The sequence below is a fragment of the Rhinolophus hipposideros genome (assembly GCF_964194185.1).
Source record: "Rhinolophus hipposideros genome assembly, chromosome: 3".
Lineage (NCBI taxonomy): Eukaryota > Metazoa > Chordata > Mammalia > Chiroptera > Rhinolophidae > Rhinolophus > Rhinolophus hipposideros.
This window is the reverse complement of record NC_138049.1, coordinates 72,204,117-72,230,965: the sequence shown is the minus strand read 5'-3', so window position 1 is coordinate 72,230,965 and position 26,849 is coordinate 72,204,117. Positions and strand designations below refer to the sequence as shown.

General features: G+C 39.4%; 1 protein-coding gene across 1 annotated transcript in view; it reads right to left on the bottom strand.

Annotated features, from left to right (window-relative positions):
- Window positions 1–4,734: 4,734 nt before the first annotated feature.
- Window positions 4,735–26,849, bottom strand: part of IMPG1 (interphotoreceptor matrix proteoglycan 1) — a gene marked incomplete at both ends in the record, with an annotated part of 119,761 nt that continues 97,646 nt past the window's right edge. The window contains 3 exons of the mRNA XM_081042014.1: window positions 4,735–4,802; window positions 15,676–15,710; window positions 16,453–16,615. Of these exons, the coding sequence (XP_080898140.1) occupies window positions 4,735–4,802; window positions 15,676–15,710; window positions 16,453–16,615 (266 nt within the window). The remainder of the gene's footprint in view (window positions 4,803–15,675; window positions 15,711–16,452; window positions 16,616–26,849) is intronic.

The following is a 26,849-nucleotide window of genomic DNA, read 5'->3' as shown; positions in this document are numbered from 1 at the left end:
CTACTGAGAATGTGAGAATGATTGTCTTTTGAAGGCTGTATTACTCCATGGACTCACCCACCCTTGGGTCATTTGGTCCTTGTGATTGGTGACAGAAGGTCTGGTTACTGAAAATAAATGACCTGTTCTAGCTCTTCTCATCACTTGCTTTAATTTTTTTTTTTTTTTTTGCATAGGAGAGTGAATGATAAGCTTTGTTTCTTAATTAATAACAAGGAAAATCCTTGAAGAAACCAAATAGTTCCCTTAGTACTGTTTTCAGAAACAGTTTTATGTATCTCCTAGGTACACACAGGCGCTAGATGGAAAACTGATCAAACAGCTTAAAAATTATTGGAATGAGAAAACGTAACGTTTTAAAGAATTTGTAAGCAATATACCACAGCAAAGCACTGTTACAAATCTTTCATTTTTTATTTTAATAGCTAGTAAAATTACAGTCTAAAGCCATTTTGTTGCTAACTGTGTCACACAGCTGTCCTAGAACTTACCTATTTCGCGCAGTCTCCTGAGTTCACTTTGTCTACCAGGAGAACTGCCCTAATTCAGATAGACTCACAGTAACCTACATACAACAGACGCACATACACACAGGAGCCCCTTTGCTGGAGACATTTAGGACCCCGTCAACCTTTAAAGGAAAGAGCAGAAACACTGTTCTCAAAGAGGTTGATGTAACTATTTTATAGTGTTCACAATAACCCGCGAGCGAGAGGTGAAAATGGTAGGAATCAAAAGTAAATTCATATTTTAATCAGTCATTTTGAGATTTAAAATTAGAAGTTTAAACCAGCATACTATATATTAAGAATTAATCTTCTCTTAATGCTTATCTCATTTAATACTGGCTCCTTCCTTAGTGGTTGTTTTGCAAATGTAGACATACAGAAAATATTAAAAATGAAAACAATATTTTTACTTTCAATTATAATGTAATCCCTAATTCCACTAATACATTTGAGAGGTGTATAATGCACTGTGGGTACTGACAGAGAGAGAGAGTTTCTCTAATACAAGTCTGTCAAGGGAACAGTGAGTTTTGGTTGTAAAGTTGAGTAGGTGGCACCTTCTCAAAGAATTGTATGAGGAAGAAGTAATGCATGTACGAGCACAGGCCCACGCAACAGACATTTAATTGTAACTGGAATTCTGCTTCCTGTAATGACTTCTTATAGGTCATTCTTTCCAGTAACATCGTGAATGGTTTCATTTTGCAAACAACCAAGAAGAGACCACCTTAAGTGGAAAATAGGTGGTATTTGCAGAAGCTTAGATAGAGAATAGAAAGCCACCGGCAAGAGTAATAATGAGGATTTATTGTTTGTAGAGCTTTATTAATTGGATTTTTTAAAAGCTATTTTAATTCACAGGTTATTACTATGGTTCTCAGGGGATCCAAATCTGTAGCTTTTTGGTTTCTTTACCTGAAGTACCGTAAAAGTACTTGGATCAGTAGTATAAATATATATTGAATGAATCAGTGAATTAATACAACGTTAAGGGTAGACCTACCTCCTTTTACAGGAGAACTAACACAGATACAGAGAGGCCAAGTAATTTAGTCCTAGGCCATGAAAAAGGTATAAATGGCTTTGCTTCAATCATGTGGAGCAAAAAGAATCAAAACAAGCAAACATTTTTGTATAGCCCCCTAAGGTTTTACAAAGGGATGTTCCTCTGTCACTTCATATCTTCAGAAGGTGTGGCAGGTGTTCTCTATCATCACCAGCAATAAGAAGTATTGAGAGTTTTTATTTCTCACAGAAGATAAACTAACAAGGGAAGAGAGGGCAGAGGATATCTAAAAACAAGGATAAGGACAAGTTGGGGGGTAACAGTTATAACAGTAAGGAAAGAGAAGAGCAGTGGTGGAGGAGATAGAAAAGGGGTGCTCCTGAAGACCACCCCCAGGTTGAAACACACTGAAACGTTTTAGGTTACAAAACACTCCTAGACCTTTGCTGAATTTTAGAATGAATTGTGTATAAGAGCAGGATGTATGGTTATTAAAACATGGATCAAGATAGACCTGGTATATAAATTCTTAGCATATGGAAATGGCACTGCCACATTGGAGAAAGCCAGCAATGAGCAGACATTCTGTGCATAAACCTCATGGAGGAGTCAAGTGGGGATACCGCAGAGGGAGAGCCTACCTGTGCCAGGACCGCCAGGTCTTTGAATATAATTAAGGTCAAATAAAGGTGTTCTTCCTTCCCTATCACTGACTTAATATGTGAAATTAGGTTGTCATACTTTTCAAGAAGTTTTTCAAGATATAATTGGGAAAAAATGCACATCAAAAATATTAATATAATCTTTAATCCTAATTTGTACCTATGTGGAATCTCACCTTCAAACCTCATAATAGGTTTATTTAATTGGCTATTTTCTTTTCACTTTTGAAAATTCATCTAATTGCAAGTGTTACTTAATTTTTCCTCATTACCTTAAAAATGTATACCTGACACTTTCCTAAAATACTGATGTATTTACTGGAGATAAAAATAATAAATGCTTTCTGTGTAGAACTTCTCTTGCATCTTGTGCTTTTAATGCAGTTACAGAGTGTTATAAACTTTAAAAAGTCGTTGTAAATGTTGCACTCGTTGCCCCATATCTCTGATGGAATAAGTTGGAGGAGTCTGAGATCCTGAAGCTTCACCCAGTCACTAGAGCTGGAAGCCTTGTGCTAGGTGGCTGTAGGAAGGAGGCAAGGAACTCAGGTAACTGAAATGTCCTTGAGCTTTGACCCCAAACTCCTATGAATTTTCCGTCTAGGGAACAAGCAGGACTGTCCTTCTGTGGGAGCCACAACTCATTTTCTCTAGATTAGAGAAAACTAAATCTTGGCTGCCTTTCCCCCAGGTCCTTACATTGCAATCTGTGAGATGAAACAGGATGTAAAAACGGGATCCAAAGAAGAGTCCTTTGCGCTAAAACTTCGAATACAGCTGCCTCCGTAGGCTACTTCATACCCCTCGCCTGGAACCTACCGTGATCCAGGTGGGTCTTCTGAGACTGCACAGAGACCCGAGCTGCCTTACCTCAGCAGCTCTTCCCTGGCTTTGTGGGAAAAAACAGTCTAAAAAGTGGGTGATCCAAAGAGTGAGAGGCAGTTGCTTCAAAAGGGAACTTCCCCTTCCCCACAGGAATGAAGTGTTTCCCTATTTCTCTTTCCTTTTCCAAAATTACCTTCTCTGCAGTAGTTAGACATGTAGAGGGTGGATTGCACATTATGGGCGGTGATAGCACTAGATTTTCATATTTCTCTTGATGGGATATTTTTCATGTGCTTTTGGTCAGCCCATCATGCTTCTAACAAGCATGTTTTCCACTGGGACATTCCAGGGACTTGGAAGTAAGTAGGTACTTCTCTTGCTTTGTGTCACTTTATCACCATTTCACTATTTGAAGTCCTTGTCCAATATCACAACTCACGTTTGGGGAGGATTGAGATGGGAATAGGGATGAAATGTGTGCATTTGTGAGACCAACATGAGTGAGTTTTCAAGAGTTTGTGAACAGAGGGCAATATCACTTCCCCAGAGATTGTCTCTATTGGAAATGTTTTGGTTTTATTTTTGAAATTTACTGCTGAAATGTTGCTGTCAGTGTTTAACATTTTGCTGTCTTGGCAGTATTAAAATCGTCATATTATTATCATAATCCACAAAGCAAATCCAGGGAATATCTACAAAAACACTGACCCACCTTACTATAAATTGATGAATATATTTTATTTAAATTAAAGTTTTGCAGCAAATACATTTGCGGGACATTAGAGATACAGAGGAATTTATTTCTCATTAAATAGCACATTAAAAACTGGCTGAATTGGATTCCTTGATGTCAATCTATCTATGCACATACCAGAGTTAGTGTAAGGAAGCCTGCAATGGAATTATGAGATTATAGGAAGGCATGGTAATCTGGGGGCGAAACAGGAATTGGTTATGTCACAAAGTACAACCTCACACTTTTTTCCCCAGTATAGTGTCTTCCTTTAAAATAGCTTTATGCAGTAACAAGAACAGTAACATTTTCTATTGTATGTATATCTGAACCTCAGTTCCTCTTTCTTTTAAAGGAACAAATTATAAATTATTGGCAACAAAACGATCTGTGTAAGCAGTAATTTCTTGTACAACTAACGTGCCAAAGAACTGAAAGTGTGTGTGCGCGTGCGCGCATGTGCGTGCGCATAGCTACAAACATTGAAATGTGGAGCATATATACCCTCACCAGTGTTTACATACTGTATACATCCACACATTTAGAGACCTGCATCTCCTTGCATAAGTAGTCAACTTTGATGTGCATTCTAGCATATGAAGAGCTTTGCTACCCAATATTGTTCACCACGCCATCCCAGACCCAACAAACAGTAAGTTGCACGTGTGTAAATTATCCATGAGCAGCTGAAAGCAAACCTGCTTTACTATTATCTTGACTATTATCCAGGAATGGTCAAACTGTTTCACTGCTTGTGTTTGGGGTTTTGAAAGATAAGCATCTTTTTCCTCAGAATATACCAGTCATCAAGTACACAATTTTTCTCTATGAAACAGTGTGTGCTAGTTCTCAGGGTTGACTATATGCCTGGCTTCCGATGACCAGTGAATATGCCTGCCTATGTTTGCAGAATTTTGACAGAGTGGATACAATTTTCTTTGAGAAAGCAAGCCATCTCTCTTGAGATAGATTAAATGATAATCTGTACATTTTCGGGTTTTAATTTCCTTTCCAGTCTTGAGGGTTAAATTCTTCATATCCTATAGTCAGTAATTCAGAATTTTTTTCTGAGTTATCTGGAAGAGAAATAATTTTAAGAGCTTAAGAAATGCCATCCAAGGTCAAATCATTGGTTCATTTCAAAAATTACCTCTGCTGGTGGAGGAGAGCATTATGCTTGCTTTTTTGAAAGATTGAAGATGCCCCCCCAAAATAGTTCTAATCTTTTAACCTAATAGAAATCCATTTCCTCTTTCTTTTAAAAATTATTTTTATTAAAATATAGCTAACATACAATATATTAGTTTCAGGTGTACACCATAGTTGTTCAACATTTACATACCTAAAGAGGTGATCACCATAAGTCCAGCAACCATCTGACACTGTACCACGCTATCACAATATTATTGACTATATTTCTAATGTAGTACATTACATCCCCATGACTTACTTGTTTTATACCTGTAAATGTGAACCTCTTATTTTCCTTCACCTTTCCCCCCCTTTTTTAATTCTTCAATTATAGTTGACATTCAGTATCATTTTGTATTAATTTCAGGTGTACAGCATAGTGGTTAGACATTTATGTAATTTAAGAAGTGATCCCCCTGACTAGTCTAGTACCCACCTGGCACTACACACAGTTATTACCATATTATTGACTATATTTCCTATGCTTTACATCCCCATGACCATTTTGTAACTATCAATTTGTACTTAATCCCTCACGTATTTCACCCTGTTCCCCAGCCCCCATCCCTTCTATCACCCGATAAATCTAGTACCCATCTAACACCATGCATAGTTATTACAATATTAACTATATTCCTTATGATATGTCCTACATCCCTATGACTACTTTTAACAACTAATTTGTACTTTTTAATCCCTTCCCCTTTTAACTGATCCCCAACCCTCATCCCTCAACTATCAGAATGTTCTCTGTATCTATGAGTTTGATTCTGTTTTGTTTGTTTATTTGTTTTGTTCTTTAGATTCCACATATAAGTGAAATCACATCGCATCTGTCTTTTGCTGTCTGACATACTCCACTCAGCACAATACCCTCCAGGCCCATCCAGGCTGCTATGGCAAGAACCCATTTCCTTCCATGGCTGAGCAATATTCCACTGTATATATGCACCACCTCCTCTTTATCCATTCATCCATTGACAGACACACAGGATGCCTCCACATCTTGGCCATTGTAAACAACACTGCAATGAACATTGGAACGCACACATCTCCTTGAAGTAGCATTTTGGGTTTCCAGTAATCCCAGAAGAGGGATTACTGGGTCCTTCTTTGTCTCTTGTTTTAGAATTTGTTTTAAAGTCTATTTTGTGTCTGGTATAAGTATTGCTACCACAGCTTTTTTTTGTTTGTTTCCATTTTCAAGAAATATCTTTTTCTATCACTTTACTTTCAGAGTATGTGTGTCTTTCAATATGAAGTGAATTTTGTAAGGAGGATATGTAAGGGTTTTGTTTTTTTTATCCGTTCAGCCACACTATGTCTTTTGATTAAAGCATTTAATCCATTTACATTGAAAGTCATTGTTAATAAATATGCAGTTATTGCCATTTTATTACTCATATTTTTTACCTTTTTGTTCCTCTTCTTAAAGAAGTTCCTTTAACATTTCTTGTAATACTGGTTTTGGTGTTGAACTCCATTAGTTTTCTCTTGTCTGGGAAGCTCTTTGTCCTTCAATTTTTAAATTATTATTAATATTTTTTTTAATGTTTATTGGGGTGAAAATTGTTAGTAAAGTTACATAGGTTTCAGGTGTACAATTCTGTATTACATCATCTATAAATCCCATTGTGTGTTCACCACCCAGAGTCAGTTCTCCTTCCTGTCTTTCAATTCTAAATGATAACTTTGCTGGGTGGAGTAGTCTTGGTTGTAGGTCCTAGCTTTTCATCACATTGAGTATTTCGTGCCAATCCCTTCTGGCCTGCAAAGTTACTGTTGAGAAATCAGCTGACAATCTTATGGGAACTCCCTTGTAGGTACCTAGTTGCCTTTCTCTTGCTGCTTTTAGGATTCTCTCTTTGTCTTTAACCTTTGCCATTTTAATTACGATCTGCCTTGGTGTGGGTCTGTTTAGGGTCATCTTGTTTGGGACTCTGTGCTTCCTAAACTAGTATATCGATTTCCTTTGCCAGGATAGAAGTTTTCAGTCATTATTTCTTCAAATAGGTTTTCAATCCCTTGCTTTCTGTCTTCTTTTGGTACCCTATTATATAAATGTGGGTATGCTTGATGTTGTCCCAGAGGTCCCTATGCTCATTTTAAAAAATCTTTTTGCTGTTCTGCTTTGGTGTTTTTGCTACCTTGTTTTCCAAATCACTGATTCAATCCTCTGTTTCATCTAGTCTTCCAGTGATTCCTTCTAGTGCATTCTTCATTTCAGTTATTGTGTTCTTCACTTCCGACTGGTTCTTTGTTATGATTTCTATGTCCTTTTTTATACTTGCTCTCTCTTTGTTGAAGTTCTCACAAAGTTCCTTGAGCAACCATTGTTTTGAACTCTGTATTTAGTAGTTTGCTTGCCTCCATTTTTGTTTAGTTCTTTTTTTCTGGAGTTTTCTCCTGTTTTTTCATTTGGGGGGTATTTCTGTGTTTCCTCTTTTTGGCTGCCTCTCTGTGTTTGTTTCTGTGTGTTAGGTAGATCTGCTTTGTCTCCCAGTTTTGGCTGGGTAGCCTTAGGTAGTAGGTACCTTGTGGGGCCAGTGCCATAGGCTCCCTGGTCACCTGAGCCAGGTGCTGCAGACATGTCCCTGGTATGGGCTGTGTGTGCCCTCCTGTGCAGGAGGCTTACTCCACCGAATGGGATTTGCACCAGTGGGCTCTGGTGCCTGTTGAGACTGCCCTTTGTGTGTGCCACTTGTGGGGCTAATTGGGCTGTGCTCTGGTAGGGTGTGAAGCCAACCTTCAAGTATATTGATCCTGGAGCCCCTTGGGAGGGACTCTGGTACAGGCCCATGTCACCCACTGCCTGTAACCAGCTGGGACTATCTGGTAGGAGCTGCAATGTGATCTGCAGTTGTTCACTGCCTGTGCTAACGCTGGAGGCACATGGAAGAGGCCACACTGTGAACTGAGTATGACTGCTACAAGTACCAGACCTGGGGTAGCTCTGCAAAAAGCCAGGACATTCCAAATCCTGCTGCCATCTGCCTGCTCCTGTAAGGCTCAGCGGCTGATAAAGTCTGGTGTGGTATGTGAGTTGGGTAGGCGGGGTCTCAGAGAGTCACTAGGGTGGGATGAGTTGTATTTAGGTGATTAATGTAGATTCTGGTTTGGTGCCAGTGCTGAGTCTGGAGCTACTCAGCAAAAGTCTTGGAGCACACCGAGGCAAGTCACTGCCTGCCGAGGCACACAGATCCTTGACAGTTGTCCAAGAAAGAGTGCAATTGAGGCGGGGCTGGCTGCTCACTGAGAAAGTGCTTCTGACATTGGGCAAATTAAGTGGAACAGGGTGCCAGGGAGTCATGAGGGTGGAGGTAGCGGAGCTCACCAGACCAATTCAGATTCATATTTGGCCTGTGGGGGAGGGCTCAACACAGGAAAGATGGTGCCCACCTGCTGGCTGCATGAAAGGAGGCATCCTCAGGGAAAATGGCAACTGTCCCTCCAGTCCTTTTTTCAAAGCCACACAACTCAGACTCTCCCCATATGTCTCTGATGCCTCTTGAGTCACTGTCCCTCTGCCAGAGCCCAGGGTGAGTGGCTGCAAGTGAGGCTCTGCTTGGATCCTTTAAAAGGATGTATGGGTTTTCCACAGCCTTCCATCCCACCCTGATGGTCAGATTCCCCAGTTTTTCACAGCCATAGCAGACATCATTATGTTGTGGTGGCTTCTCTTCCCAGAACAAGTACTCCATGTTGGGGAGCCTGGTGTGGGGCTGGAGTCCCTTGCTCCTTCCAGGGAAACCTCCGTGGCTGAGATATTCCTTCCAATTCTCAACTGCCCCATGGAGGTTTCAGGGTGCCCGTTCCATGTCTCTGCCCATCCTATCAGTCTCAATTCTTTAGATCCTTAGTTGTAAAATTAAAACTTCTCTTCAGCTAGACTTCAAGTGGTTGATTGTTTGAGAATTTAGTTGTAATTTTAATGTGGTCACAGGAGGAGGAAAGCAGAGTGTTTTTCTACCCTACCAATTTGGATTTCTTCTTCCATCTCTTCTTAAACCTATTTATATTCTCAGGTCGGACCATCTCTTGAAGCAGGGAAGACAAATAGTTGGTAAATTAAAGTCACCATGTTCCCTTCCAACCATAGCAGACATCAATATTCCATGCTGCTTCTTCATTTGAATTGTGGTCCTTAATTCTACTGGATACTTCAGGATTTTTTTGGTGTCTGCCTCTCCTGGGCATTTTATCAATATCATATAGTGTGTGCCATTGTCATTTTATGGCTTGAGTCTGAACTTTTTCTGTCTTTCCAATGATCTTTGCTTCAGATGTCAAAATAGCTTACATTATTCCCAGGTTGCACTTGGATACATGATATGATTAGCAAATGGTGTGATTGCTTCAGTCTCCTTCTTGATTGTAGGTTGTATAACTGTAATAACTTGTTTTAAGTGCAAGCTTTGATATGTTTGTTTCCATCTAACACTACAGATCTCAGGTAGAGTAGACACTGGCTGATTATCACTCAATTTTACCATCAAAGACTAGGTAGAATTTTTTGAAACTAGATAATTTTAGGCTAAAAATTGTCCAAAGTATTTCCCCAAAAATCATTTTGAAAAAGCTCAATGTAGGCTACATTTAACCTGGTTATAGATAAGTTATTTCCCTTTGTAAAATAAAATTATTTTAGTAAAATAAGTTGATTGAATGGATGAGTGCTTTAAAAGAGTTATCTAGGACTGGAAGGAACATTTATCTGAGGATGAACTTAGGAATTTTTGAAGTTACTCTTCACGAATCATTTCTTCTACATATTTTTCTACATATTTTTGCTTTAGCCAATTATTTAAAATCAAAGAAGATATTTTATAAGAATATACATAAAGTGATTCTGTTCCAGGAATGTAAATTATCATGAAAATTTCAACCTTGTTGAAAGACATTTGATAAATCACATGTATATTTTTATAAGAATATTATATTAACCTTAAGGATATTATAAAATACTTGGATTGTTTCTGTGATTTTATTGTTTTGTCTACACATTTCAATTAATGCCAGTCATCTGTATTTACCCCTCTTACACCAGGAAATGCCTTCCCCCACACCCCAACCCCTTAAAATACTAAATTAAAAGGCTTGGCTAGTAAAGGAAAAGTGCTTTTACTTATCTCTATTTAAAACAAGAGTCAGGCCCAGAAATGTTTTAAATTTCCTTCAAAATTCAGTACTTAAAACCAACATATGAAAGTATGAGTTTACCTTGTTATTTTGCTGATGTTGGAACTTTTTAACACTACTTTTGTATGCTTGACTTTTAGAGTGATTTAGTGACTTACAAAAGAAAGCAAAAACATGATATCTTCTTTCCTGGGCTTATCAACATTAACAGCAACTAAACTTTCTACTGTTTTGGTTTTAAAATTATTATGACAAGTGAGAATGGATAAGGCGTTTTTGCAGGTGACTTTGTTAGAGTTGGAGGAACTATGTTTTCTGCATCTCCCCTCAGTTTTGCCTTCCAGTTGGCTTACTGTTTCTTAGGCTGTGGTCTCAGAAGGATCAAAGAAAGCTCATATGAAAGATGAGTGATAAGTTCATTGTGGGGACAGAGCCAGGAGTGCAGTTTCCAGGCTCTCGCCCTGACGTGAAAAGGTGCTGGCTCAGGTAGTAAATGGCAATTAACTGTGATTGGCTGGCCATCATCTGTGGCTAATTGGTCGTCAGCTGTAACCAGTGAGCCATTGGCCACTAATATAACTGCCGTAGCTACACTAGCAGAAAAAGGGGGCTAGCAATAAGATGGTGGCTGAGCTAGCAAGAGCGGATTGCAGTTAGCAAACAAGCGAGGTTGGTTGGCAGAGAAAGAGTGGACGGCAGATTGTGGATCGTGTGGCGTCTGCTTCCTGTGTCTCCAACCCAGCTGCCAGTGAGAATATAGTGGTATGACTCCCGATCTATGGCTCCATGGGTGTTCCTTTTTGGCCTCACCATGTCCTGCATTCTAATGTGGGGAGCAGAACCAGAGACCTCGCATGGCACCCTGCATGACATTCGTCTTGGAAGAAGTGGAATTATTTTCAAGTTCTGAGTTGTGGTTACTAAAACACAACTCTGTAACAACATTTTGTTCATGCAATTTAAAAATACAAATTATTTTAAAACTTGATGTATATAATTCCAGACTTGTCTATATACATATTATATGATTTTTGATGATAGTGTATACACATTTTGCACCTTGCTTTTTCCCTCTTTACATTATAAAATGGGTATAATTTTTAGGGGTACTTTCTGATATATGCTCCCTTATCAGTAAACTTGTTTTCTTTTTCACAACAGTCTGTCTATTACAATTTCAGGGAAAGGGGGAGGTGGGTATAGGAAAGAGGGAAAATTTTATCTGGCTCAGTGCTTGATGGGAAGAGGCAGAAAAGAGAGGAGAGAGAGAGAGTTTCAGAAGGTTGAGTAACAAGTTCCTTGTTCCTCCTACCACAAGCTAAGGCAGCGTTTTTGGTCCCTGCTTGTCCTAGTTGGGCGATTTAGGGGCTCTGAGAATACCAGGGTACAGGCAGACTCCTGTGGTTAGACCCAAGAGATCACAGGTGAGGGGAATACAGGAATAAAAACTTCCCAAAAGACCTGGCGAGATAAAGAGAGTCCCCGCACTCCCATACATGCAGATACCACCTTGGAGAAGAGCAGAAGGGAAGGGAAAAGGATCTTTTAGTCTGGATATATATGTCAAGAAAACTGAGTTGCCTAAACTGGATTATACTATATTAAACTCCAACCCCTTTCTCCTGGCTCCCACCTCCCCAATACAGTGGATAAAGGGCTCAAAGTGGAAGTGAGGAACAGCTACTAAAGGTAAAAATTGACCTTTCCCCCTCATCTTTAAGGTGTAGTATGTAAGTAAACCTGTGATCTTACTGTAGTTAAAACAAGTACTTCCATATTATTAAGACCTCCTCAGAAGTGTTACTTTGTATCATCATTTAATTAATGTAGCCCCTATATTTGAAAAAAAAATTTCATTATTATAAATAATGTCATAGAGAACAAATTAAGTCTATTAAATTCAAGGACGAAGTGAAAATTTTTAGATCTGAGGAGGAAAAGTCAAATAATTTACTCTGCTAGCTCTAGATTTTTATTTTCTCTGTATGTGTAATGATAATTGTGATTAATAAAAGTAAAAATCATTAAGCCAAAGCAGGGACCTTTGAAATGGAAAATTTGTTTATTTTTGGGAGAATTTTGCCAAGTTCCTAGTACAACTGAATCTATGTAGAGAATATCTGAAATTGAATGAAATGAAAAATATATGGACTATGCTCATAAATATTGAACGGAGGAAAAGAATAGGAGGAAAAATAAAGGTGAAAATATAACAAATGACAATGAGTTAGCAGTAAAATGACAAAGAACTGAACCAATTGAAAATGCTCATTGTATGTCATTGGACTCATCTTCTCAGTAAGGCACTTTCCCTCAATATGTTTTACCTATCTCTTTCTTCACTTTCAGGTAGAGTGACAGAAATGCAGCCAACTTTATAATTCTTTAGACAATGCTGCTTTCAAAATTACAACATTGAGTATCCTCAACTGATTTGCTTCTGAGTTTAGGTTTCAGTGCCAGGTAGGGAATCTCAGTTTTTATATCCTTATTTTTTACAGGGCTGCCCTTTTTTTATAATTATCAAACAGCTCCAATAATGCTAGCAGCTGAGAGTTTACACTAAGGAGCATCTGATTCCTTCCTTACATAAACTTGTGACTTTATTCCTATTATCCCTATTATAAACATGAGAAACTTGAGACTTAAAGGGGGGGAAATGTTGCTCAAGTTCACTAGTTAGGGGTAGAGCTTGAATTTGAACTTGGGTCTACCGTAACTTTAAAGCCTCTAATCTTAATCATTGTCTTAATCTATGGTTGATTAGGTCTTAATTTGTCATCTGATCCTCACAGAAGTAAATTTTCAGCGTCACATAAATGATGGCATCTTGTGAGGAACAGAAATAACCGCTGGGAGGGGGAGCAGGTGGCGAGGGATCCAGGCCCAACTCAGCACCACTGTGCTCAGGTTTCTTCTCCACTGAGAGTCCTTCTGAAGCAGCTCATGGGGGTGATGGGGTTTGTCCTGATGCTGAGGACATCAGGGTTTAACATTTGCCGTTTAGAAAGGAATCTTGAATCAAGGAGTAGGAAAGGGCAGACTTGAGGTGGGGATATTTCTTTTTTCCCCAAAAGAAATTGAGTATCTTTCTCTCCCTCCTTCTTTCCTTCCTTCCCATCTTCCTTCCTCCTCTTTTCCTCCCTTCTTATCTATTGCCTAGCATCTAACACAGTGACTACACATGGGTACTCAAAAGTGTTTGTTGAATTGGTGTAAGGAGAATCTTATTCCTGTGTATTTGGGTACTGGAAGTCCATATTATCCCCCCAATGGCAGGCACAGGTCGGGGAGCAGAGCCCCGCAAACTTTCATAAGATCTGTTCATTTCCTGATCATCCTGTGCCTTGCTCTAGTGTTCTCACTTATGACAAACTAGCATTAAAGTGATATTAACCAATGTCAGCCCAATAAATTTGATAAAATTAAAAAGTGGTATTTCTTAAGAAAGACGGATGTTTAAAATTACAAATTGTACAGCCATCTGAAATAGCAAATAGGGCTGATTAAAATAAAAACAATAGATTGTTCTTCATAAAAGCCACATGTAATCCCATTCTCCTTACTTATTTTACTAGGACCTTGCGTGTTCACCCTTTCTTCCTCTCCTCCTTTTCTTTTAAATTACATAAGTGATACATGAACATACTCTCATTATTAATAAATTACATAAGTGATACATGAACATACTCTCATTATTAATAAACTTTGACCCCACTTCCACTCTTTTCCACTGTTAACTGGAAAGATAGATGAGTGTACCTTTTATTCCATGTATTTGCTATGTTTTTACTTACATATTTGATTGAGCCATACAAAATTGCCAATATTTGATGATTTGTTAGTGATAAAATAGCAATGACATGTGGTTGAACCTAATATAATTAAAAGTATATGATGCTGTTCATATTTTTATACAGCTATCTTAGTGCACAAGTGCAATACTTTTGTAAGAATAATTTTTTAAAAGTAGAGTATCTGAGTCATATTAAAAATTTTATAGATAGTAATAAATATTTCTTGAAAAAAGGTATTTCCAGTTTATACACCCACCAGCAGTACTTGCTAGAACTAGTTTTCTCTGATGTTATTGACCTTCCTTCTTTTGCTAAACTCATTAGCAATAAAATATGCCTCCTTATTGTCTTTGATTTCCATGATCACAGTGAGATTGAGCATCTTTTTCTATGTTTTATTGGTCATTTGGATTTCTTCTCTAAATTGCACCTCTGTGTTTTCTTTGCTCATTTTAGTATTAGTATGTGTATCTTATTGATATGTATGAACTCTTTTTACTATGGATGTTCATCTTTTAAAGATATGAATAGGTAGTAAATATTTTTCTCCTACCTTGTTGTTTATCTGTTAATTTTATTTATGGTACTTTTCCCCCCATGGAAGTCCTCTTCTTAATGTCTTCTGGGATTGGTGTCTTAATTTGGAAAGGTTTCTTTTTTTTTAGCCCAACATTATAGAAATATTGTAAAAAATATTTTTTCTCATACTTTCATAGTTTTGCTTTTAGGTTTGACTCAGTTCTTCAGTAGAGAATTGACTTGAGCATAAGAAACTAATTTTATTTTTTTCTGAATGGAAGGCCAATTGTACTCTAACCATTAGTGACCAGTCCATACTTTCCCTACTGACTTGAAATGCTTGTTAAAATAAAATTCTCTAATTTATAAGGGTCTATTTAGGGCTTATGTTTGTTCTACTTACCTAGTGTCAATCTCTGTCTATCTTAATGTTCTAAATATTATTTTATGTATTGCTATCTTACAGATCATCCTTCCTATCATTGTACTTCCAGATTTTCTTTCGTACATTTTCATTTCCAGAGGAGCTTTAGAACCAGAATATCAAATTCCATAAAGACTCTTGTTGGGATTTTAATTGGGATTAACTTGGAGAAAATTGATAGTGTCATCATAATCCTCACTTACCTGAAGGGATGCGCTGTTCTTTATGTTCATTGTAAAAATGTTTTATAAACATAATTTCATGTACCCCTTGTATTAGTCCAGCAAGTGGGTTTTATTAGTCTCATTATCCAATGACGAAATTGAGGTTTAGAAGAGTAAGGAATTTGTCCAAGGCCACCTGATTAGTAAATTACTAAGTCAAAAATTTAATCACACTTTGTCTGACTCTAGAATACTGTTTTTTAACCACTATTGGGTAGTTTTCTTCAAAGTGTTAATACATTGAAGGAACAGGGTATGTTTCATCAAGAAAAGGTTACATCTCTCTTGTTTCTTGTTGATTGAGTGTGGAAGTAGATTGCCACGCATCCCCTGATGGGAAAACAGGGACTGTGGTCACTAGAATCAGTAAGAGGATAGTAAAAAACCCGAAACAAAACAGGATGATCTAATAAAGACATGGTCTGAGGTGAACAACACTGAGGAAACGTTCAGGTGTATGTGACTGGAAGCTCATGACTGGGAAAGGCAGGACAGGCTCAGGCAGAAGACTTGTCTACAGTGTGGATCTTATTTGGGTGTCACAGGATGTGTGGAAAAATTAGGAATCTTTGCCTTCCTTGTTTGTTCATAGGGCAACCTATACTCTAAAGTCTGGTTTGTAAATAGAAGATCAATTATATCTCACCTTTCCTTTCTCCTAAAGTGCTTCTCTTAACCTTTCTGTTGGAAATAAAAGATTGATGAAATATATCATAGCACATCTATAGAATGGGCTACTATGTAATCATTAACTATGATGCTACAGAAAATATTTAGTGACATGGAATGTTCTACATCAAAAAGCTGACTACAAAACAAGAAACCTGGGTGATTCCATTTTGCTTTAGAAAATTCTATATGAAGATTCTACATAAACATGTACACCAAAAGATAATAGCAGTTCATGTCATGAATTGCACATGACTTCTGTCTTCTTCTTCATAATGTTCTATATTGTCCAGTTTTCTTATGATGAAAGCTATTGTGTTTGCAGACAGGGAAAAAAACCAAGTAACGCACACATACACAGACACACACCACACCAACTAAAGTAGACCACGTGGTATTCTTTCTTAAAGCTAACACAGGCTCTTTTTTCTTCACTTATTGGTCTTAATTAAATATTATAGAAACACTTAGAGAGGTAGACTCCAAGGATGGTCCTTGGACCAGCAGAATCAGCCTTACCTGTGTCCTACCCAGGTCTATAGCATCAGAACAGAGCCTAGCAGGGTCCATGTGTGTTTTGACAAGTCCTCCTCTGGGAGATTCTGATGCTCGCTGAAGTTTGAGAACCATGGGTACTGTAGGAATTCATTCTAATGAAAGGGTGCTCAGAATTATGAGTAACAAATTATTGGGTCTATAAAGTTAGTGTGCTTGACGTACCTGCACGGAGCTCCCTTTCCCTGGATGACCTTACCTTCCTCTCCAGGAGCACAGGGGCCCAGCTTCCTCCTGGGCCAGGTGCTCCTGGCTCTCATACCCTGGTCTGCAGTGACACTCTGCTTCCTCAGTCCACTCATTCTTTACACACTGGGCAAATTCACCACAGGCCAAGAATTTGCAGGGATCTGCTTGATCAGCTGGAAGAAATGGGGAGATTTTAATGAATGCATGGGTGCCTGAGCAGTAGAATTGGCAGACGTCAAAGGCAAGAGACCAAATATATTTGCTATCACCCCATTTTGGAGTGGGTCGTACAGTAGTGATAGCAGACTGGAGTGAAAAGAGAATCACACATTTCTGTATCTTGGAAAAATGAGTTTATAGACACAGGTGATAACATATTTAGCTCCAAGCGTAATTATAACTAACTTTGTTGTGCATGCGCATCATCCGGAGACCTTGTTAAAACGCAGATTCCTGGCCCCATCCTCAGAGTTTCTGATGCAAGCGGTTGGGATGGGGACCCAAAATTTGTATTTCTAAGGAGGTCCTAAGTGAAGCTGATGCATCTGATCTAGCGAGCACATTTTGATAACCACTGCATTAGAGAATTAAGATTTTTCTGTCTGCTATTTTTTAAGGTGAGTATTTTTTGCAGAGATGAGCTGTAAACATATATTTAAGATCAGGTATACCTCATAAAACAGTAGTCATTTATGTGGACCGTTTTGAGAACTCAGGATGATTTTCTCATTTAAAAAATATCTTTTTTTATAATCACTTGCTGATCCTGAAGGCTCTAATGTTAGAGATTCTTTCTTTTGGATTAACTGTTTTTCCTGTATTAAAATTCAAATAGACCTCTAGTTGGTTCTTTTTTTTTTTTGTCATTAATTATTCTCTTTTACTATGTTCTTAATTGTGTAGGACTGTCTGAAATTCTTTGTAAAGTGGATTATAAATCAAGAGAATCTCAGACTGTTTAGCTCTGGGAGGCCTGTGGCTCCTGCCAGTCTTTCTGTCTTTGTAAAGCCGAGCACACTGACCTCTCAGGCAGAAAAGTGAGTGGCCTGAGTCCTCACATGCTGATGACAAAACCACAACAGGCCACATTGCTGTTTCTGCCTTAGGAGGGTTTGCTGTTGAATCACATCAGCCACTTTTCCTTCAGATTATTCTGTCAATGAGCACCTATTATGTGCAAGGAACTAGGGACAGGAAGCCGTGTGTAAGGCCATTCTTCCAGGAAGCCTGGGGGAAGGTACAGAATACTCCTACACAAGAAGCCCAGTACCTTATCTGGCATAAGAGCCCTAAATACGAGCTGTAAATGTTAGTTAGAGAAGAGATCACCATGGAGAGGATTGTTTGAACTGAGTATTTAAAGTGAGTTGCATTTGTATGTGCAAAGACTGACAGAGACATTCCAACTGGATCCAGCAGCATGGGCAGAGACACAGAGGTAGGAAACCACAGGTGTGAAGATGGAGCCGGGGGTGGTGGGGGGAAGCCCAGTTTAGGGGGAGAAAAGACCAGTAGACAGAAGGAAGGGAAATAAAACTGGAAAGGTCAGTTAAGGCCAAGCTCTGCTAAGTCTTGAAAGCTGTCCTAAGGAATTTGGACTTTACAGGCAGTGGGAGCCACAGTGGATTTTTGAGTGAGGGAGGGGTATGACCAAATTGTGTTTTAGAAGATATGGAAATAGAATTTTCAGAATTAGGATAATTTCAGGGATAATGTGGTCGTATTTCCCAAGTGGGAATATTTTCAGAGCTCTAATTCAGCAGACTTAATAAATTTTATACTGAAAAGAAATTTGGTAGCTAAGTAAGTCAAAAAAAAAAGGCAGGGTGACATAAATATAACAGGTTTCTTTCTCTTTCCTTTGTTCTCTTTCTTCCTGTCCCTCCAACCTTACCTCCTTGTCTTTTTACTTTTAAACCTCTTAGGGTCATTAATAAGCTAATATCTATTGTGACTCTTCAATCAGAGAACTTAGCTGCTTTGCCAAATTGACTGACCAGAGAAGCTCTGTGAATCGGTTGTTGAGGGGCATCTTTTGTGGTGAGAATTCCAAGGAGCCTCTATGTTCAATGACCTGATCTAGCGCCTCCTTGTGGTGGAAGAAGCGAGAGTGCAGGGGCTGAGTGAGAACAGTAGGCAAGAGCAGGCCCTTGAAAACATTTTTTGGGGTTTCCCGGTATGGTAGGCCTGTTAAACAAGTATGGTAGGCCTGTTAAAAGTCTATGTGAAGTTGTATTTTTCTGCAAGTTGAGATTCCCGGCCTGGCTAATGTGAACTGGCTTTCTTGACTCAGTTTGTAAAGCTGGCCATGTTATGGAATCTTTGCCACTATTTGGGAAATATCTCATATTTGCTCTGATAACCCAGGTAATTGATGCCCAGGGTCTGGTTTGATAAATCACAGCTGTCAGAAAATTTGCGCTCAGGACTTTAGTCTCAAAAACAGAAGCCAGAAGGGAACAGTCAGAGGCTCCATTTCCCTCTCTGCAGTGGAGAAATATATGTACATGGAAAGCTGACAATGCACGGATTATGCCCTTTTGAAGAGTAATATGAAATGTGTGATAACCAAATATGAGTTTCCCATTCCAAAAAGGTTTCTGTTCATTGCAATTTCCTTCAGCCTAGCCAGGCATGGTCTTAGCACCAGTAAAGCAAAACAGAACACAATAAGGCAACATTGCAAAAAGGACTTTATCCAAATTTGGGGGACCTGAACCAGGTATATTTGAAGAACCAATGTACCTATTTAATCAATTATTTGCTTTTCTCATGTTATTCATGTATTCAGGACCAGTCTACAGATAAGGAGACTTCAAATCACCTAGATTAGTTTTTGGTTGCTGTGTACCCTTCCTGGTAATTAAGACAACATTCATTCATTCATCATTCATTCATTCATTTAACTAATAACCTCTTGGCCTTCAAAATCTTTAGCGCTGGAAATTTCAAACTAACTAATGGCTTCAGAGTTTTATTTTATCCATAAGTAAGATTTTACATTTTTGATAAAATTTTAGAGCCAGAACATATTTTATAGACCTTCTTGATTAATTTGCTCACTTTGCAGATGAGGAAGCTCAGTGAAGCTGAGTGTTGCCAAGAACATGCCTGTTTGTGCCCAAGTCTTCTGTCACCCCATCCCCTTGTGGTCTGTGTGAGGAAAAGTTCCAGGGAAGGAAAAAACCCCAAGGAGGAGCTGTTGGACCATGGCCTATAAAGGTAATTAGATTTAATTAGAATCATAACAGAAGAGACCATATTTGCAACAGTTTGTGAAGCAACTCATGCTGCTTCCACTTTGATACCTTAAAAATATTTTCCTTAGCTTTGTTGATGACCCTCTTTACTTACATATCGTTCTTTGAGGGCCACCTATAACTTTGGGTTTCAGGCAAAGACTGAGAACTGGATGTGAGCTGATTCTGGGGAGAAAGCACCATGGAAGAAAAGGGAATGACTTTATGACGAATGAAATTTTATCTAGTAGAAATTTCTTAAGGAAGCTTTCCTTCCCTATGTTATCATCATTTCTTCTTTGTCATATTCTAAAGACATTTCTCTTTAGAATGATAGACACATTCACGTTAGGCCATACAAGTATTTGCCTCTTCTTTAACACATCCCCAGGAATTTGCACAAATCAAATTAGTCTGCACTTCCCACTCTTTGCTCTTGGTTTGGTCAATATGTAGCAACAACCTTAAATGCTCTGTTCTGAATAGAATCTATAGCTTAGAAAGAGGAAGGACAAAAAACCTTGAGATCAACAGTCAGGAGGAAAACAATTTGGTGCCAATAGAAAAATATTTTCAAATCATAATCAAGTTGTGTGTGGATTTGAGGAGGTGAAGTCCTCATGATTGATGTATAGACTAATTGGTCTATAATTGCCTTAATTTATAAATGCCTTAATTCCTGGATTTGCTTTAATACCTTTTAAACATTATTTTTATAGTGGGTGCTATAGAAAGCTTTCTCCATTAGCCTGTACCACACTCACAATACACTCGGAACTAGTATGTCTAGGGGAACCCTCGGGGCTTACGATAATTGCTTGCTGGCAAAATCATAAATTAGGCACAGTAAGAGATTAACAACAAAACTAATAATAAAATAGAACAACAATATACCGTAATAAAAGTTATGTGAATGTTGATTGTCTAATGGGCAGGGAACATATATAGCATGGATACACGGCATGACTCACATCCTAGGAGGGACGGAATGGGATGGCTTGAGATTTCATCATGCTATCAGAAAGACGTATAATTTAAAACATGAATTTTTTTATTTCTAGAATTTTCCATTTAATATTTTCCGACCTCAGTTAACTGTGGGTAACTGAAACTGCAGAAAGAGAAACCGTGGATAAGGGGGTCCTACTATATAAACAGGGAGCTCGCATTTATTGAAGGCCATTTTATGTTTGGTAGTGTACTGGACATTTTAAACAATTCGCAAGAACCTTCTAAAGTAGATATCACTGACCTCATTTTCATAGATGAGAAAATTAAAGTCCATTGTAGCTGGTAAGTATGACCCAAGATTAACATCTGCATGTCTGTTTACAATGTTTGACTTTTGACATCATTCTAGTGTTTTTCAAATATGGGCTTTCCAGGAGACACCTCAGGGTTCTCCAGGGCTAACAGAAGATGAAGACAGTGGGTGGGAAGCCCTGCCACTGCCAGCATCTCCACTCTCATTGGTTTGCATATCAGACTTCCTCTAATGCTTTCCTTTGAACAAAGGCCCTCCCCACTAAATAAAAGCTCAAAACCACTGTCTGCTACCACTCCTTCATGAGGCAGAATGTTTCCTTGTAGAAGGTACAGTCTGACACTACAGTAGCTCCACATTTGTTTCTGTTGTTCAAGTGTGACATCAATAGACATGGCTTAAAGTAAGTGAGCTGCCATGTGGCACTTGGGAATATTTGTATCATTCTGAGATTTTCAATGTAAGCATGTTTTCCATATCAGTTTCTCCCTTGGACTTGCTTATATAGTGTCTTTTGTATGCATTCCAAAGAGCGTTCCCAATTGGCTGACTGTTTCTCAGCTCTCCATCATGTGATCACACAACATTCAAATGAATGTCCTCTGCCATCAGGGAACACTTTGAGACATTTTACAGTTAGAGTTAAAAAGATTATGGTCCTGATCATCAAGAAGTTCATAAATTCACAGAGATCACAGGTCCCTGATGCACTACGACTGTCTTTTTCAAATCTCCCTTTTCAGGTCCCAAGTGCACTTATGCTTGTCAGGCCTGTACATAGGCTCTCCCTCTCTTCCAGGTCTCTGAGGTTCCCAGGTCTGCATTTCACCAACTCCAGTTCCTTTCGCCCCACCCCCGCTTTACTTACCACATCCTTGGGGCTGTGTATTGATTGCTTTTCTGTCCTATTCTTTATTATTTCGCTGTCATTCTTTATCATCTCATCATCCCCTTTCCTTGTACTGTCTCAACACTCATGTGTTGCCCAGGAAGTGAACCATCTGCTTTGACTGGGCGGGTTCCAGCTCACTTGGCCTGTAACTCTGGCTTCACCTGGGTTGCCTTGAGCTGAGTGCCTTTTAGGTCTTTTGGGACATTTTTTTTTTCCATTTGAATACGATGAAACCTAATGTTCACTAGGTGGCGCGCAATAGCAAAAGAAGTAGGAATAGAGTCAGAGAATGAAATTTAAGAGCTCGAACTGATTTCTATCTCCTTAAAAATCACCGTGCGGTGCATTGGTGAAGGAAAGCAAGGTCTGGAAGGAATTAACGCGGTGGCAGAAGCAGCTCCAGGGGACCGCTGATAGACCCATTATTTCTGCGTGATTACCGCAGCAGATCGGGCCTGGCTGGTCCGGGGAATGTGCTGGTAACTCCTGGATCTTTTCCCGTTTCAAAAAGGCAGAGTTAGGGCTCTGGAGTTCTGTGGCAGGCGGACCCGCCACCCCTAGCGCCCAGCCTGATGAAGCCTCATGCCAGAATGGACCTACTAGATTTCCCAGGAGTCAGAGCAAGGTGCACCTGCCAAGTGCACCTGCCTACTACGGGAGGGGTGTGTGTGTGTGTGTGTGTGTGTGTGTGTGTGTGTGTGTGTGTGTGTGTGTGTGTGTGTGTGTTGCGGGAGAGCAGCCGCCTCGCCCTCCCCTCGCCCACTTACAGCCAAGGCTTTTCCGCCCCAGTTTTGTTGGTGGGGAGAAAGGGAATGGTCATTCCTTTGCCTTGGGCATCAGAGAATGACCAACCAACACATCCCAATCAACGGTCGTCTTCAGCTCTCAGGGCACAGGGCCTTACTTAGCCCTCCCTACGTTTAGGGGCTCACCAACAGGTTCTAAATGCTTTAAAGTCAGAAGAAAAAATAATAATATAATCCAAACTGGATTATATTAGTCTTTATGCCAACGTAGTCATAAAATATAATTTTAAATATTTTTATTAGTTAACATATTAATGAAGGCAAATGGGCCTAGAGTCCAGGGTGTCCTAAGGTGGCCCTGGTAGTCTGTTTATTTCTCAAGGTGTCAATATCACTTTAATAAAGTGCTTGGGGCTAAGTGCTTAGTAATTTGAATAAATTTGGCCCTCTACTGAGGGTTCATCCGAGATGTACTGTAGAGACCTTGCCTTCCACAGAGGCCCATCGGGCTTGTTTTCTCAAATCCTGAGAATATTCTGAGATTTGGCTGCCCCTGCAGAGGGGGTGAACCAGCTCATCCATGCTGTCAAAGCTGAAGCTTCCAGGAGAGCGCCCTATGAAGGAAGGACTAGTTCCCAGCAATTATCAGTTGCCTTGGCAATGTAGGTTAGCATCTTTAGGTTTCATTTTCCCCTTCTATACAATGGGGTGTTTAAACCAGTTGATCACTAATGTCCCTCCAGCTCAAATGTAAGTCTCCCATGATAGGTGTTTTACCACAACGCAAAGAGCAGGAGAGTTAGCGGGACATGCTGGCACACACCTCCAGAACTGTTGATGCCATATAGCGATTAAAAGAACTTTTAAAAAAAAGTCTATATTTAAGTTAATGTTTCATTGTTTTGTGTTATTTTATTATTGGCCAAAATGTTTTGTGTATGGCTTATTGCTGAAGGGTAGGATTAGAGTGAGAATAATTATTCAATGATAAATAGCACACGGCGTACATGGCACCATGCATATGGTTGGAGTTAATACACGTTTGTGGAACTGAATAAGTTATTCATGGGAGTTCTTTCCGGTTTAAAGGGGCATGCAATGTGCGAAAATTTGGGTTTCATTTCAATTTCATTGTTAAGAACCACCACAACAAACTGTTGATAGTAGGCTCTTGGTAACTCTTTCTTACATGAGTGGGTGTGTGAATGATCATACACATCTTGCCCTGGATGGGAGGCGGAAGAATTATCTCTGCTCTCAGTCATTATTTGTATCTGCCAAACTGAGGTGTTTGGGTGCATTAGTGTTAGGGCCCGAGTGTCCCAGGATAAGCCGTTGGAGGGAGAACTCCAAAAGAAAGGGCCGTGGGAGGTGGCCCTGCAGCTAGATGGAGGCCCCAGTTTGTGTTAAAGGGTTGGATGAAGGGCCCTAGCAATGTCTTAATGAGACAAGTTAGTGGGCATGTTGATAGGCAGACAGGAAAGTACTTGGTAACAAACAAAGACAGTCATAGCCTGAAACTTCAGGTTCTGAAACAACTCCTTCACTCCAGGACAAAATGTAACAGTGCCTTGAGGTTAATAAATTGTCTCATAAATCCCTTTTGGCCTGACAAATGGAGCAGATCTGATAGGTAGGAATGGGTTATTTTGCTAATCCCTTCAGGATGGGCTAACAGAACAAACCTGGTAGACGAATTCCATTAGAAGGTGCCAGCTCCCTTTCCCCAATCAGGCAAGGGAAGGTATAAAAGAGCTTTTGCCTCAGTCAGTAGACACACCATTTGGGAAACCCCTCCCGCTGGGGAGCTGTATTTCTTTGCTTTTTAGTAAACTATACTCTTTTACAACTCCTCGCCCCTCCTTTAGGATTAATCCTAAATCCTTTAATTTAGGATTAATTAAACTGAAATGTGATTCCATTCTTCAGTTTCACGAGACATGATCCTGGCTCTCACTTACTCACAGGAAAAATCCCCTACATCATAAGAAAGCTCCATAAGGTGGTTCTGATGTGGGATGACAAGTTGAAACTCTGGAGAGTGGTGAAAGGTATCTGGCAGTACAACTGGTATTGGTGTTCCCTACTGGAAATAGCCATTAACAGTAGATTCCCTGATGGTGGCCCAGGAACCACAGGGCAGCAGCATTGTAACCCAGGAGACAGGGCCAGACATAGGAGACTGGGGGGAGGGCAAAAAAAGAGGGGGCTTCTCAGGGAGGAGAATTCCTGTGACTGCCCCCAGCTGGGACAGGGCACTCCTAGTAGAGCTAAATGTACCCACAAAGGGGACATTTGAAAATTTAGGACTTGTTTCTAAGAGAGAAAGTTGGTTTTGTTTGTTTGTTTGTTTTTTTCCCATTCTAAGAAAATGACATAATATTATGGGAAAACTTACTTGCTGAACTCTAGAACCTAATAATTAATTTAGGATTAATTAAACTGAAATGTGTTGTCACTTTTTCTAAATAGATTAAATGGCCTCTGTATATTTCCAGTGGGAGGGTTGATATGACTCCCTTTTATGAAAAGGGAGCAGGTAGAATGGAAGGAAGCACTGAAAACTGCCTCTGAATTCCAGCTACAGCACTTGGTGACTGTGTGGCTGGTAAGACCAAAGTTACTCACGCTTCTCTTAAATAGTTTCTCCAACTGTGTAATGGGTGGATTAACGATACCTACTTTTTGTAGTTATTTATTAAGATTGAAAATAGTGTCAATTAATAGCAGCTCTTACTGTGTTTATTGTCATTATTGTGATAAGTGACATCTAGCACCTTTTCAGAGCTGGTGACTAAATGGGAGTCTTACAAATTATGCAACCTTCCAGAGAAAATGATTGATTCACATTCTGGCTGGAAGAATCCTGGATGCCAGACTGTAATTAATTTCAGTGTTTACCATTTACCAGCCTTCAAGTCTGCCTTTTTTCTTCTTTTTTTTTTTTTGAAGTCTGCCCATTTTTGAGGTGGCTTCTTAGGAATTTAAGAAGAGAATAAGTGGTTTTGCATATTTGAAATATTCAACCTGCACAGCTAACTGGAATAAAAGCCCTACATACTTCTGAAGAATTTTCATCGCAGCCTAAAGGAAGGACCTCTCTAGTTGCCGGGGATGCTGGCAGAATACTGAGTGAGCCGTGATTTATTGGGTTTTTCAGTTGATAAATCACAGATAGTTCTAACATTGGTTTGTACTTTTTATATCACAGATTCATTTATTCAGGGAGTTTTCAAAAGGTGAATAGCAAACCACACACAGTAATAACAGTGTGTCATTTCTCCTTCATGCCTGTACCTCTGCAGATGTTATTTGGTCTAACTGATTGCTGACCCTCTTTTAGAGGACCCGTCCAGCAATTCAGATGCTGATCTGAATGTGGATTGTCACTCACCTAGAAATCTCATGAGAATTTCTAAATTCTTTCTTCTTCTCATTAGTCCAAAAGTAGTACTGGAATACTATTTCCCCCACCAGCATTACTACCACAAACTGCTTTTCCACCCTGACATTAGGCCAAAAGAAAAAAAATGAAAAAGACTTGATTGGATTTCGTTTTGAATTTTGCAAATGGAACTAAATAATTGGTTTGTCTAGGCATTGCCTATAAATAAAATAAAACTGGGGCATAGAAAATAAATGCTAAATTCTCTGACCAAGATTGTCTTAAGTCCCCTCTCAGCCTGACTAAGCTTTACACAGGCTTCTTCCCGACTCAAGGCCCCTGACCTCCCTTGTCTTAGAGGAGTTAGTTTAGAAACCTTGTAATTGTAAATTCATTCTGTGCCCCTTTTGTGATGTAAATCTCTTTAAAGCTTTGTGACAGTGTTAGAACTCAGGACTGTCTTTCTCCAGGACCTGGGAGCCAATCCTTTGAAATGTAACCATCAAGGAAAATAGCGCCCCCCCCTCGCTCCCAATCTCGGGGAGGGTAGAAGCCTTGCTCCACGTTGTAAGACAGGAGATAGACAGGGGATGTTGACTTTCTCATTTTCCATTTCGTCCCAGTCTCACTGAAATCTGGCCTGGGCGATTGCCACTCCACTAGATTACTTTTGCGAAGGGTTCTAGTGACCTCCGAACCTTCAACTTAAATGACCTCCATCAACTGCTTACTCACAGCTGCTGAAATTGCTGACCTGTCTCTCCTGTACTTTCCCTGGCTTCTTCAACATCTTCTCCTGGCAATCCTTCTCTTTCCCCATTAAGTGTTAGAATTTCTCAGGTTTCCATTCCCAGTTGTCTTTTCCTCCTACCCTACACATT